Source organism: Ambystoma mexicanum, chromosome 6q, assembly GCF_040938575.1.
Source record: "Ambystoma mexicanum isolate Mex_15411 chromosome 6q, UKY_AmexF1_1, whole genome shotgun sequence".
Taxonomy (NCBI): domain Eukaryota; kingdom Metazoa; phylum Chordata; class Amphibia; order Caudata; family Ambystomatidae; genus Ambystoma; species Ambystoma mexicanum.
This window is the reverse complement of record NC_090937.1, coordinates 695419437-695435394: the sequence shown is the minus strand read 5'-3', so window position 1 is coordinate 695435394 and position 15958 is coordinate 695419437. Positions and strand designations below refer to the sequence as shown.

At 43.0% G+C, this 15958-nt stretch overlaps 1 protein-coding gene across 1 annotated transcript in view; it reads right to left on the bottom strand.

The window, feature by feature from the left end:
* Nucleotides 1–3545: 3545 nt before the first annotated feature.
* Nucleotides 3546–15958, bottom strand: part of UCP1 (uncoupling protein 1) — a 30733-nt gene continuing 18320 nt past the window's right edge. The window contains exons 6-7 of the mRNA XM_069631195.1: nucleotides 10537–10717; nucleotides 3546–9582 (exon numbers count right to left, since the gene is read on the bottom strand). Coding sequence (XP_069487296.1) covers nucleotides 9468–9582; nucleotides 10537–10717 — 296 coding nt within the window. The 3' untranslated portion in view covers nucleotides 3546–9467. The remainder of the gene's footprint in view (nucleotides 9583–10536; nucleotides 10718–15958) is intronic.

The window sequence follows — 15958 nt, the reverse complement described above, 5'->3', positions numbered from 1 at the left end:
AAAAACGCTTAGCCTTCTTCTTTCTCTTTCTGTGTAAATCAGGAGAAGAGGAAGACGAAGAAGAAGAAGACAGGACCAGATGCCTGCTCTTTGCAGAATGTTTTCCCATGTTGAGTAAGCCCAAAAACAGTGACCAAGGAAGCCTGCTTCACCAAAGACCCCTGCACACTGAACCAAGGCTCCACATACAAACAATTGCTAACGTGCCTCTCCCACATTCAAATAGAGGCCAGAAAGAACAACAACCAATAGGAACAACATCAATTAATTCCTATGGCAACATGCCTGCAGCATCAGAGGAGGAGCCCACCCTCCTCCGGAGCACGTGGCTCAAACAAGAAAAAGGAGCCGCCAATCCGTGCACAACCGCCCATGCAGCATGGCCATGCAACAGGAAAAACATGCCCCCCCTTCTCCTTACCTTAACCCGGGTCCGTTCTCCCAGAACCCGGGCCACGATGCCCTGCGCTGGCCAAAGCCCAGCAGAAACCAGGCAAGGCAGCCTGACTCAACCGGGTCCCAAGCCCCGCAGGGAACCCAGGAGTCTTGCCACACCTGAAGGAGCCGAAGGCCCCGCCACACAGCCCCACCAGGGGGCCAACATTCGGAGCTCCCCAGCGCCCCGCGCCGGGAAGAAAAAATAAGCCCAACCTGCCGGAGGCAGGAAAAAATTAAACTAAGTGACGTGGGTGTGGGGGAGGAGTTACAGAAATAAGAAGAAATAGAAGAAGGTCCTGTGTCGGAGGCGGGTGCCTCATGAGGTAAGTACTGTGACGAGGAAGAGTGGACGTGGAGGTAATGCCTGGCTTCACTAAAGTTTCAGCAAGCCTGCAATGTTAGTGTTAGTCCCTTGTCTATGTCCGGTCATTCATTCATAGGATTAGTACCCTTTGCATATAGTAAATAATGCCTGGCTTCACTAACGTCTCAGCAAGCCTGCAATGTTAGTGTTAGTCCCTTGTTTGTGTCCGGTCATTCATGGAAGGGCTCCATTTTGCTTTCCATTCACTTTGTTAGTCCAAGTCCCCTTTCTTTGTCTGCCTTTTTCATTCAGTGTTACCAATTCACTTTGTTAGTCCCAGTCCTCTTTCTTTGTCTACCTTTTCCATTCAGTGTTACATGCCTTCCAGTTGAGTGCTACTACACCCCACTGGCTGCCTTTTTCTTCATTATGAAGAATAGCGGATACACGCAGCATTTTCCAGAAGCAAGCCGCAGCTTTCTTTAGAAGCAAGTCATCTGCTGCTTCTACGTGGTAGAAGTCAAAAGTAAGTTCCATTTTACTTACTTTTCTCACTAAGCCATGACTGACCCACACGCTGGGCGTTTTATTTACACTGCCTAACTCACATGTTGGGCTTGTCATTTTTTACTATTATGCAGCACTGCCATACTCATTAACCCATAGCCTGATACCACCAGCCCCAGGCTAGGAGTTTTCGTGTCCTGCGCAAAATACGAAGCGCTCCATGGGCATCCACATATTCATATGGTGAGTTTTTGTTACCTTTACCATACCTGCACACCAGCCGTATTAAATTACCGCTGCACAGAAACTATCGCCACCTTTATGTCTTTGTTCTCCTCCTCTTTCACTTTAGGTGAAAATTCCAGATTCAGTTCGTTTTCTAATTGCTAAACCCAAATAATGTGCTGAATGCACGACATCTTGCATGGTGAGCACATGATGTGCCCTCTGAGGTACGTTCCGCCATGTTTTGATTTATGTGCCTTTCTTTTGCACAGCATTTTTTGTATTCTATCAAACACATTTTTCACTATATGATCACATCTTTCACTTATTTTTTCTCACGAGGTGACTTAGTTTTTGGGCACGCTCTTTACACTTTAAGGGCGCCTTTCTGGTAACCTTCAAGTTTTCTGTCTGGGGGTACTGCCAACTTGGTCCTGGGGCACTGAGGCCTGATGCCTTCACCATATATTGGTATATTCTCTAGTTCTCTTCCCATTTAAAGTTAAACCTTTTGAGTTCACTAAATGTCCCCTGTTACTACCTTTTCAGGAGGACCCCCTACATTAAGGCTGTCTGTATTAAGGCTGAATGTGAAGATCCCAGTACCTGAGGAAGGTGGTTGCTACCCATCAATATATCACCGAAACGCCAACTAGTCCTATGTAATGGTCGCAGGAACTACATTCTCCTGCCGTTTGGTATCATGGACATACACGCTTTATAGCGGTAGGCGTAGCATAAATTCTGCTCGCATTGATTGTATGGACCAAATAGTCCTGTTTTTTTTTCTTTGTAAATTGCATGGTCTTTGTATGTTTTTCATGTTGTATGTACTTATTAAATTGACACATTGTCTTGTTACAAACTAACAATTAAAGCAAGTTTATAATTTTTTTATGCCAATGTACTTTTTCCCCTTTTTTTCTCATAAAGGTTACTTTGACTGGTGAGAGACCAGTAAATTAAAATATTGAATTTGATTTAATCTATTGTTTAGGCTACCAGGAGAATAATACTGTTAGCTCCACAAATGATATTTTTTGACTTTGTATGTTCAGGCACACCCTTGTGTTTATGAAAGTAAGGGGAACAACATATCATAAGTAACGCTAGATAATTCAAGCAATCGAGGCCCGATAAGAGCATAAGGCTCCAGCCATCACTACCACAGAGTGGGCTACTGACCAGGCAGCCGGAAGAGGCGAGGAGTCATTCCATGGAGAGGCCCTGACTCTGAGAGAAACAAGTAGGAATAACACTTTATTCGGCTTTCGCCATGAAGATATAAAAACACAGTACATTTTCAATAAAATACAACCATATGTTCCACTTTCATTTTTAAATGTAAGCCTCATAAACACATACCAGTTAAAATATACAGGTGACTTAACTTCTAATAGTGAATTTAAAATTCCTACTTGGGTGCTCAAAGGCAGAGTTAATATATTCACATGTGCGACTTTCCACCAGCTCCAGTTGTGGAGACCAAGAACAATTTCCCGAAAAAAACCAGAGAATCAAAGAGAGACAACACCTATATCCTAGATGCTAGGAGAAGAGCACATGCCAAGAAAGAGAGGAGGAGTCCTTAGTCCAAGAAGGCAACCTGATGTGTTACAGTAACACAACCTGACTTAGCCTAGGCAAGGATGAAGAATTACTTTTTGGTAAATTATAAATGTTAGCTCAGGTTCCTGGTTGAAGACAAGAATCGAGCCAGACACTACAACCCTGAGACTGTGAAGCCAGGAAGTGAGCTGGGCACTGTAGTCCCTGGACTTTAGGATAGTCAAAGAATTCTGGGGAAGATCACTGTTCCCATAGTTAGGCCCTTGAATTCCGTCGAGTTATCCCGTCCTAACACCTTTGTTGCAAGTATCCTTTATCATTTCCAGTAGCTCCAATGGTTCCTATAGGGAGTATCGGAAGACATCCTGTTCTATGTACTAAAAAGCATTGAACACATCAGACTCCTTTGCGTTCTGTTTCTCCTTCATCACCTTCTCCCACCCAGGGTTACTTTGCGTTCGCTCACTGTGCTTTGTTGATCGCACACATTCTGGGAAAAACATTTGCTCCCCAACCAGTTTGAAAATTCTTCATCAACTACTGGTTGTGTATTAGTATTTCCACGAACTTGCATGTAAACATTATAGTGATCCTCCTTTTTGGCATTTTCGTCAAATTATGACTTTTGTAGCATGGTTACATTTACTTCCTGAAACAAGCGTGAGCTGTTGTCTATGCTGTTTTTATTTATTTTCAAAATGTTTTAATGCATTCAGTAAATGTTAAACACGCAATTTTGCATTCATTTGCATCTTAAAAGTTAATATTTTTATATAAACGTTTTTATTGCTTTTGTTTGAAAGAACAAATGTTTTTGTTTTACATTTTTTTAAGAAAAAGTAAGTGCGTGTATTATAAAGTGCTTGGTCGTAATCATATCGGCTCAATTTTAAACTGAATGTGGCTGAGCAAACCATGTTCCTCTTTCCTTTCATCCTTGGAAGTGAATGAGGGAAGATTTTCGGGACAGTTAGAGTTTGGGCATGGCCTTCTTGGTTACTGGGCACAAATCCGCTGGCACTGACTTGACTGTTTTGCACATGTTTTCCTTGACACAGCCATACCTTATGGTAAAAATAATTTCCCAACGTTAACATTTTCTGGTATGCTGTACTTTAGTATTTCTTGAAGCAGATTCTATGCCAGAAATTGGTCCTAAAAATGACAGAATAATGTTTTGAGCGCTGTGAGGAGTCAGGCGGGTGAACTGCTACAATAGGTGGGTAAGTGTTCTACTTACATACAGCTTGTCAGGTGACCAGGTTAACAAACACATTTAATGAAGTGCACAATTATTCAGTATGAATCTCATTGGAAGCCATCAGCAAATATCTTTTTCGAAATGCCCGAACATCCTGCTGTGACGTCATGCAGCAGATTATGGATTTCATAATCCACTGAATGCAGTGAACTAAAGTCAGAGGGTGCATCACGTTCTTGGGCACTCAAGACCCGAGGGATGTAGAAAAAACCAAGGCCAGCGCCCCACTTCTATTCATGTGTGTCCCCCCTGACAGTGCGCGATCCTGGATTCTGGCATTCTTGGAGCTATGGCTCCAAATCTTTCAACGGCCGCTGCCTTTGACACTGCATGAGCTGCGACGAGGGAGCTGTGCCAGGAGGGGCGGGGCATCCGGGTGAAGGAGGTGGTGGAAAGTGGTAGGATGGCAAGTATTAACCGTTTTAATCTGTGGTGTAAGGGATGGTGTGGATGGCTAGCAAAAGGGCGCTAGATGAAGTTGGCAAAATGCCAGGTATACGTTTTCCTTTTTGGGGAAGGGAGATTCCTTATGTTGCAAGGAGTTCCCTCAAATCTCCCTTCTCCACCTTCTGGGGCGCTGGTCTGTGGAAGACCTTGTCGGGCTGGAAAAGGGATGCAGGGGATATTTTTCAACTAAAGTGTGTATTTAGCCTCAGGGTTCTAAGGGACATCACAGGAAACTCTAAATTCTCTTAAGTCTATCAGACTTCACTTGGAACCCCTCGGTTGAATGTATGCCAGTAGTGGATAGCTACCATCTATCTATAATTCTGTGTGTTGTATATTGCTGAATTTATAATCCACTACTGCCATGTCGAGTGGGGGGGATACAGCATTTTCGGTATCCAGTGATAGTCGCCTGGGAAATGGTCGCAGGGGATGGCGGGGGCGAGGGGGGCATTTCCCCTAATGTGCACTCTTGCTTAGGAATTTTCACACTCAAGAAAATCGAGCACTTTCCTCCAATATTCTAGGACAGGCGTATATAATAGTAAATAATACCCGTCCTAGAATATGTGAGGGAAGGCTTTTAGGGGGGTTCCTTGGCAGTGCTGGAGCTGCAAGTCTTACAGTTTCTAAGCGCTGTGGCGCCTGTGCTGTCAGAAGGCCAGCACCCCGCTCTACTTTTGTCAGCACAGGAGCCAAGGTGTTCAGAAACTATCTGCTTCAAGGCTTCCACACTGTCCTGGAGGCACACCAGGAACGTGATGGGGTGGTGGGTTCTTGATTCCTTCATACGGGGGTGGAGGAAGATACCCAAATATGAGGGAGTTAAGGGACGGTGTCAGCACAGCAGGTGGTATTTCTGTTTTTCGTGGGTGGGAGGGCAAACACGATGGCAGTGAGGAAGGGTGGTGGGGGACTGGCGTTTTAAGGGTGAAATGGAGGTGAGGGGGTTCCCCATTTATGCTGTGTATGCTTCCTCCATGCTTCCCTTCTCAACCCCCCATTATTATGGCCAATAAGCAAAGCACAGGAGGTTGAAAAGAGATGCACAGTGGCCTTAAGCAACACATAATTATATATGGCCATCAGTCAGTTAAAGGGTGTATTCCACCGTGGCATTACTATTGACAATATAGATACCTCAAGACTCGCTTGCATCATTCACTCTGAACTCATTGGTGGTCTGTCTCCCTAGTTGATCACTACCCTTCCAGAAAGAAGTCCACATATGCTCTCCAATGGCAGGCATGAAAATCTAGCTCAAGTTGCAAGTTATATGCTTATCCTGCTGTCTGCTATTGCACATCGTTCCTGGTTATTGAGATCAGACGCTGTTTGAATGCTGTTAGTAGAGTCAGTGAGCGAGCGAGCAAGCAAGGTGGCTTGTGCTTCAAGTCATTTGTACAGTATATTCTGATTATAGGTTTTCCCTTTGTACTTTACTGCCTGTTTGTTGTGGGTTGCATTTTGTACTGGCGCTGACATCAGTTTAATCATGTTTCCTAATGCTGAAAGACTACTTTGGAGCACAAAGGCACAATATGATATGAGTCATTTATAACACACCTGTACACAAGTGTTTCTAGGCGCGACAAGACAAGGAGGCATAGGGAGGACGTACAAACGATCATACTAGGCCTTGTGTCATTCAGATTGCGCAAGCGCTGGGGGGAGAGGAGCATTGCCAGGGGGAGGAGGAAGGGGAGTGCAGCCGCCTCAGGGTAGTGCAAGGAGGAAGGGGACTGTAGGGTTACAGATGCCGCCTTTAAGAGTGCGTAGCTCCGTGGGCAGTGCAGGTGCTTGCAGGTCATGGGAGAGCTAGTCCCATTGAGTTCTGAGGGTAGCCAGGCAACCAGTCAGCGAAGCAGACAGGTGGGTCAGCAAGGGAGAGAAAGAGAGAAAGCAGAAGTGAAAAGATAGGTCTCGAGCTGCTTCCGGAGCCTGAGCTGGTCCTGCTCGAGTTTGAGAGGGGCAGGGAGGCCATCCCAGAGGAGGGATACTGCAGAGGAGAGATGTCTACCTCCCACCCTCTGCCTGGAGAAGTGTCTGACCATCAGAGAGTTAGAGGTAGCTGAGCGAAGATGTTTAGGAAGTGGGAGTTGGATGTAGGGTGGGGTCCGGCCCGAGAAAGCCTTGTGTGCAATGCAGAGGGTCTTGAACTTGATTGATCCTTGCAGCCACTGGGAGCCAGTGGAGAGATTTCAGGGCTGGAGAGATATGAAACCTGGGCTTGAGGCCAAGGACAAGTCCTGTTCTGGATTAGTTGCAGAGGGTGCAGAATAGAGGAAGGCAGGTTGAGAAGGAGGCTGCTGCAGTAGTCCAGCCTACAGAGAACCAGGGCTCTGGAGACTTTGAGCTTCTGTGGGAAATTAGAAAAGGTAGAATACCTCTGAGGAGGTGCAGCTGGTAGTGTGACTTCTTTGATAGGTCTGTGATGTGAGGAGGGAAGGAAAGAGTGGAGGCCAAAATCACCACAAGATTTTTTTGCCTCACAAAAAGGCACAGGGATAGGGCCCAGGGAGGGCGGCCAGAGTGAAATAGGGAAAGTGGGAGCAGGGGTCCCAATGAGGAGGATCTCAGCCTTGCTGGCATTGAGGCAGAGATTGTTGATGGTACACCATTCCTGAATTGCGGATAGAAGGTCAGGAATGAGCATGAGAGGAGGCAGAGGGGAGCCTGTAGGAGAGTGGAGTGTCATCTGCATAACACTGAAAGTTGTAGGAGAAGGTACAGATAAGGTGGATCAAAGGGGCCACATAGATGTTGAAAAGCCAGATTGAGTGGTTGGACCCCTGAGAAACACCACATGTGGAGAGAGAGAGGTGGTGGAGAGAAAGGACCCCAGTTGGACCTGAGAGGGGTGGTCCCCGAGGAAGGAGGTCAACCATGTGAGGCCTGGTCTGTGATGCCCAGGTTCTCACAGAGACGATTGATCAGGATGGCATGATTGACCATGTAGAAAGCAGAGGAAAGATCAAGGAGGATGAGGACAGAAAGAAGGCTAGAGTCAAGATTAGTGAGCAGGTCTTCACGGGTGTTCAGGAGAGCAGTTTCCATGCCTCTGGCTGCTCTGAAGCCAGGCTTATGGTCATGGAGACAACCAACAGATTCAGCGTGTAGAGTATGCTGGGAGATGGCCAACTTTTCCAAGAGTTTGCCCAAGAAAGGAGTGTCAAATGAGGTTTATGCCAGTGTCTGGGGAAAATTACATCATAGAATAAGCGATAAGTAGGAGGAATCGGAGTGAAAATGGTTCTCACCTTTTGGTCTCATTTCTTTGCTGTCTTTCATATACTGTCTGTATAGCCTCAGTGTATTAGTGAATGCAAATTTCATAATGTATCCCAAGTTTCTTTCTTACAACTTGATGTAAATATTTGAATGTTTTAATTTCCAGATTTCTTGCTTTGTTCTTCTGACCAAAATCTACTCCTGTGATGTATGATTTGTGGTATCTGTATCCTGCACCAGGCATCATTTATTGAATCTGAGAGTAGGTTTGCAGAAACAAATGGGCCACTGACATATACTAGAGGAGAGGAAGCGAAACAAGAATACTGTAAAGACATTGCCTAAAAAGGACGTTTTTAGAGCTTACCAAAAAGCCAGGAGGGGGTAGCGTATTCCATAACCGAGGTCCATAGATGGAGGCGTGTCTATCAACTCTATGGACACAACAGGAAGGTTGTAGCATTGAACTGATGTTACAAGAAAGAAATGACAATTTCAAGCAGCCGGCAAGAGTCAGCAGCCAATGGTTGAACACATCACTATTTTTCTCGAAAATGTATATATGTTATTAAAACCGACTTTCAGTAAAAATCAGCTCAATCATTTACACTTACGACAATTGCTTAAGTGCATCTTACGTATAAAGCAATGCAGATAAATGTTGCTTAAAAATAGTTTTCTTCTTTGCATTCAAATCCGGGTACGGTGAGGGGTATTAAGTGTGTGGGGGTCATCAGCATCTCTGAACTTTGCACCCGCCTAATCCTTAGTCTTCAAATATACTTGCTGCAGTCACCCAGTATCGATGGCCACATGGTTGCAAATGCCTGATCTGCCTTGTTCAGGTTTTGGTCGATATCGAACAGCTCTTAGTGGGTCAAAGTAATTAACCAAAAGAAACATATTTGGGGGCACACTGAAGTAGAGGTAATTTGTCTGTGTTTTCAAGAGCTGGCTGTAAGCCTGGTAGCAAATCTCTCCATGCCTCACGGTTAAGAAACAACTACTACTACTCACAATGGAGACAATGTGATACTTTTTTCATCCTTCTGGAAAGTAGAGCCACGTTTTTGTCTTATCGCACTGGATATGTTTGCCCTTTTCCTGAAAACATTACAAGGAGGGGCATGTGTTTCCCGTGACATACAACAGCTCATACAATTTAGTTAAAGTGGATCCTTGATGAATAGTTCCAAATCTGAAACAAATTGTAAATGATGAAGTGAGTCAAAGGAAATAAAAATACCATTTGGAAAAACTGAAGTACTCGATTGACGTACAATAAATATGGCTGGTCTGCTACGTTTTCTAGATGTAGAGGTCTCTCTTGTTAGGGTTCTTGAACACTTAAGCTGCCCTCTTTCATGAGGGGCTACTTTCCTCAAAGCTGGAAGGTGCTTCTGTGCAGTAATACTTGTGAAGTAAAGGTCTTGCAGAGTCTTTACTGCAGGCTATGGTAATGATGGCTGATTCCCATGCTGAAGTTCACACTGTGAGCTCGAGGTTCTGCTTCGACATCATCATGGCTCTTTTCAGCTGTTCATAAGAGACGAACATTACAACATTCCAAGAGCCGAGGCGCAAGAAGGAGGGCACAAACCTGCAAGAAGGGGATGTAGGGTTACAGTCAGCAAACTGATGTTGTAGTATGACACATTTTTAAGGAAGGTCTTAAAACAAACATCTTGTGGCATGTTGGTCATAGCCCAACAAGGTTGACGTATGTCTTCACCAGGTTTTACCTGGCATTTTCTTTCCAAAACCGTAACCTTTTAAACATTTTTAATACTAGACATTGCATATCTCTAACCATGTGCCATGCAATTATTGTGCTTTATGGTCATTTTTATGGTATTTCTCATACTCCTGTTAGATCTTTTGGGGTTGTAACCCAATTCAGAATCTGGATCATTATCCCATGACACATGAATCAGGCTCAGTCGCACATTTCTGCGATTCAGAAAAAGCTTAAAACCTTCAAAAAGCACCTGTTCCACCTTCCCTTCCTGTTGATCCAACCCTCTTCAACCTCTGTCCAACCTGAACCAAATCCCAGCGCACACCACTGCCTATATTATTTACCCTAACTGATCAACCACTCAATGTACACGGATATATATCGCTTCCAAACCAGGTTTGCCCTATATAAATTCCAATACTAAATGTATGCAGGCATACAACCAAGTCTCTTTAAAGTATTTCTGTTTTACCCTGAGCTCAAAACTAATGAGCATCTTCTCTTTCATGTTTTCTCTAGGTCTTTGCATTAACTTATTTTGAAAAGAATGCAGTCTTGACTCGTGTACCATACTGTTGATTGTTCAGGTTTTGCAGCCTGCATTTTTTAGACTGGTTGTCTTTTCCTTCAGTCAGCCATGTTCTGCTAAATCATCCTAAGGCCTCCCCATCATTTTGTCATGAATTTGATTCCACCTTCTTTCTGATTGGCAAACGACATTGAAGTGTAGACTATGAACATTCGGCCAATTCTATCACATTAATTCAAGTCTTGTACGCATATCTAAGCACAATTTTTGGAAACAAATCTGTGTACCCTTTGTAAAAAGCTGTAGGCCCTTCTTTTGTTAGCATTGTCCATGCACAATTTATGGCGCTTTTGTATTGTCCAGGTGGAGAGTTCATGTATCGCGTTTTCACAACATCGACCGGCGAGGCGATCACTGTGGTGCAGAATCCAGCTCCAAAGGCAGACACAAAATGGCACGGCAAGTTATCTGTGAATTTAAAAGACAGCATGCTGGAGTTTGTGTGAACTAATTAACATATGATTTTTCGAACTGCTTTACAGTGGATAGTCTTCATTGTATGCTTTGTCAATAAATCTTGGTATGGTGCCACCTATCATAAGTGCCTTTGCAGTACTTACAAGACTGCCAAGTTGGTAAGGAAACCCATATCCTTGTGGCAAATGTGTAGTATAATCAGTGTCCTTTTGCATGTTCATGGCATTATCCTCCTGAACATCTCTACTATTTTCCTCCTTTCAGCGAAGTCCTCCACTTTGTGCCCCACACCCTTGTCAACCTACTAAGAACCTTCCCAACCTCTACCTACCATCACCATGGTGTATAGCCCACCAGCCAAAATATCTTTCTTTACATTTCTGCTACTCGCCTATAAATCCATCCACGGTCTTGCCAAAGATCCATAAAACATTTGAACATTTTCCAACCTGTAGACCAATCATCAATGGCATAGGTTCATTAACAGAAAGAGTTTCTCAATATATTGATTTACACCTTCAGCCTTTAACAACTAATCTGTCATCATACCTGAGAGACAGCAAACATGTCATACAACAACTGGAAGAAATACCCTGGGAAGAAAGTTTTCTTTTTGTAACTATGGACGTGGTATCCTTATATACCAGTATTGAACATTTAAAAGGGCTTGAAACAACTGAGTTCTTTTTGAAAACTAGATCAATTTTGTTCCTCCAACAAAATTCAATGATTCTAGAAATGTTGCATTTTGCTTTAACCAATAACATCTTTTTGTTCAATAAACAAATTTACAGACAAGAACGAGGCACAGCAATGGGGGCCAGTTTGCACCGGCCTATGCAAACTTATTCATGGGACACTTTGAGATCAACCAGGCATGGCAACATACAGCATTTACAAATGGATACATAACTTATTGGGGAAGATAAATCGATGATATTCTTATGATATGGAATGGAGATAAAAAATAACTTTTTGACTACATCAGATATCTGAATGCGAATGATTATAATATCAAATTTACTGAAAAAATTAGTTCTGAAAAAATTGAATTTTTGGATCTGCTAATCTATACAGATGGGGAAAAGAGCCTAACAGATCTATATATAAAGCCAACTTCAGTAAATAAAGTACTACATGCTGAAAGTAATCACGTGAAGCATATAATCAAAAATATACCATATGGTGAAATTTTGAGAACAAAACGAAACTGCAGTTCAAATGAAAAATACGAAAATCATGTTAAATTGCTCAAAGAAAAATGTATACAGAGAGGTTACAAAAATCAAGATGTGGACAAAGCCTTCTACAAAGCTGAAAAAGTACCTAGAACTGAACTACTAAAGGCCAAACCAAGAATGGTGAAGAAAAGAGAAGAAAAGGTAGACTTCATAACGACTTTCAATAGTGAAGCTCACCTTTTGAAAACATTTCTGACAAAACATTGGAACATTTTGCAAAGCGATGAAATGCTAAAACAGTACATAGAAGCTAAACCCAGGATAATTTATAGAAGGGCACCAACTTTAAAGCAAAAAATTAGCCCCAGTCATATGAAAGAAGAAAAAACCGAAGTGTTAAGTCAATTTTTACAAGTACCAGCACCAACAGGAACCCACAAGTGTGGATGTTGTGGAATCTGTGACCAAATGGAAAATGGTGTAAAAGAGATAAGGCTACCAAATGGAAAAATTTACAAACTAAAACAATTCATTAATTGTAACACTAAGTATGTGATTTATACAATTACATGTATATGTAATAAGAAATACTTGGGAAGTACTATCAGAGTACTGAAAATCAGATTACAAGAACATATTAGAGCCATTACAAATAAGGACACAAGATACCCTATGGCAATTCACTTTAATCAAGAACATACTCATCCCAAGTTTTTCGTCTCTGATTTTGGTAATTGTATTGTCTACTTTATCTTTCCTATCACATCCTCTCCAAACCTCCTCTTCCTTTCTGCAGACTAAGGCCTGGTGACAGGTGTCCAGTCAAATGGTCGACAGACAAATGGTCGACACAATTTGGTCGACATGTCAAATGGTTGAATTTTTTTTTTATTTATGTATATATTTTTTAGGTTTTCGTTTAGGGAAAAAAAGGGGTTTTAGCAAAAAAAAAGGGGGTTGGCGGGACCCCCCCCAAAAAAAATGTGAAAAAAATAAATAATTCGACCATTTGACCTGTCGACCTTTTGGTGTCGACTATTTGTTCTGTTGACCATTTATTTTCGACCAAATGACCTAGAACCCTGGTGACACCATGGCAGGGTCCTAATATGCCACCTTTCGGACAAGGTCATGTGTCATGAAAATCACCAAGGTGGTATTGGGTGCAGTATAAATATTGCAACACATAACATGAGTCTTTCCAGGGATTTCATGCAATATTTGAAAAAGATTTAGAGGATCCATCTTTCCTGAGTCCACATGATGAGCTGCACAATGGCGACGAGTCCAACTCTGATTTCTGTGAGGGGTCAGAAATGCGAGTCTGACAACTTGGTAAAGGTTTTTCAATAGTAGCCATTTTATTATATTATAAGGGTGAGATAAATGCCTCACTTTCCCTAACCTAACAAGGATTCCCCTGCCTATATAACTAAGACTAAAGGAAAACACACTTTCTTTCCTCCCTCACACTCAGGACATTGCTAAGAAGTGAAACTATCAGCTCTTCCTTCTCAAAGAAATTGTACCCTTTCTCACTTTCCCTCAGTGGCTCAATGTGACTCAGGCCCTGGTTCTCTCTAGACTGAAACAGCCTTCTCCTGAATCTTCCTTCTTCCACTCTACAACCCTTGCAGTTTATCCAGAATAGGCTGCACTGATTAAATTTGAATCCCTCTGCATCATCCACAAGGCTGCCTGGGCCTGGGGACCACACTATCTTCAGCTCTATCTGACTAAATACTCTCCATCTAGACCAGTTTGCTCCTCTGGCACCTACTTTTTGTGTGTAAAGCATTTTGCTAAACAGAGGGCAGGGGGTTACTCACTTTCCTCTGCGGGCTCCCTCCTTTGGAATAGCCTCGCCTCCCCCTGTGCCTTGAGCAGGATCTTCTCAAATTCCGGAAGCTCCTTAAGACTTTACTCCTTTAGTCTTTTCCACCTCCTTTCCTCCTTATCTCCTCTGTTAATCCCACAGTTGCTGAATCGGTGTCCTTGACCTCCCACACCAATTATTCCCAGCTACTGTCTTTCCACAGCACTTTGAATCTGCACACCCTCCGCTCTGGAGACTTGCACTTACCTCCCGCGGTCCAGGCTCTGTAGCACTCAACATTCCTAGCACTTCGTCCATGGCTCACCCACGGGCTTGGACTCCCCTGCACTTACCCCTCTTCCCTCTTCCTTTCTGCACTTGCACGTTCTGAATACTCACAAGGCATAGTAGGTTTGTCCCCCTCCCTCTTCCTCCTCTGCTTTTAAATTTTGTGTTGTAATGTATTCCCCACTCTCCCTCCCTGCCCTGTGGGCGCTTTGAAACAGTATATTCTAATTGTATAAGCGCTTCCTGTATGGCTGTTCAAGTTCAACAATATAGCAATTAAATTCAAATGCAAACTTTGCAACTAAATATCCTTGTAACCAGGGCCGGATCCCCTTCCCTAGGTTCAATGCAGGATTTTCTAAATGAATGTTCCAGTTAGCAAAATTTATTTTCAATGGTTTACCAAAGTTCCTTTCAACATCCAAGTTATGTTTCACTGAACACTTGGATTAGCTTCGGTTAAACAAAGTTCATCAGTCTTCAAAATAAATGTCCACAAGCGCCAGCTTTTCAAACAAAAAGTCCTTGTTTCATTTTTCCAATGAACACTTCAATAGAACTTCTTTTCTTTAGGAAAGACAACTGCTTCATAACACTTCTTTATAAACGCAACAATGTTTTCGTCAGGATGTTTTTTACCACAGTGCAAACAACGTTAGTGGCCTTGCCACTTTCTTCCCAACACAACCTTTAACCACAATGTAGTACTTTAAAGTCTTCTTCCTGGTTCACTAACCTGCCAGGACTACCACTAACAAGCCCTTTCCTAGTATACTCACCTGCCAGTATAAAAACTCCTACCACTACTACAAGTACTCAGTGATGAGGTTAATAAGGTTAACTTTAAACATTAACAAAGTCTTTGGGTTTCAGCAACTTTGAGATTCACAACTTCTTCCATAAGGATACAACACTCCTTGGTGGTGTTTATTCCACTTTTTTATTTGCCACATGTAATGCAGGTTATTTTCCTCTCCTTGTTTATACTTTTCACAAGGATGGCTTCTCTCAATGCACCTTTGGGTTTCCACCATAACACCAGGTAACTGCTGATACGATTCCTTATACAAGTTTATCTCTTTATGTAAACTGGTTCTCCCTTTCTCTGTAACAATCTTTCTTTGACTTGGCCAAGGTTTATTGTTATTGGTTTGCAATATTTCCTCCTTTGGCTTTATCAACTTTTGATATAGCTAGATTTCAATTTTTCACCCTTTTGGCTCTGGCAATGACAGTTCAATATTACATTCTCTTGGCTTTGAAAATGTGGGTTACAGTTTGTTTAAATGTTGTCTTTTCTTGGCTTTGGCAATGGGGGATACTGTTTGATTTTGATCTTGCCTTTTTAGCTTTGGCAATGATCGTTATAAACATCTTCCTCTTGGTTCCTCTTTACATATGAATAATAGCAAATATGCTTTCTTTCATTACTTCTGCATTCAGCAATTGCACGCAGTCAGCAGTGTCTCACGGATCTTTCCGGGGTCATCTCTCATAGGCCAACTCTCTGACTTGCGTGTCCGCTTTACCCGCTGCTGTTGCTTCTGTAACCTCTTCGGTCTTCGCGGTCAGAGCCTTTGACCGCTCCAGTTAGGCTCCTGAGTCCTGTGTCTTTCACGAAGGAGCCTTCTTCGTTCCTGGTGTTCTGCAGTGCTTGCCAGCCATCGGAGGTGAGGACAGTGAACTGAAAGCTTCTTTCTTCTACAGGGCAGCCTGCCACCTCAATGCTTCCCGCTGTGTGACCTCTGCAGTCTGGGCTTACCAATCCTACGACTCTCTTGGCACCATAACGCACTATACAAACAGCGGCGGGCCCAGCGTCTTCATTTCTCTGCTCTTGCTGCATGCATGGCTGCTCACTGGTTCTCCAACTAGTTCTGCCACGGCTTCCACAATGATTTCTAATGGCCTAAACCTGAAGGGGCTTTAAATAATCAAAAGTCCCGC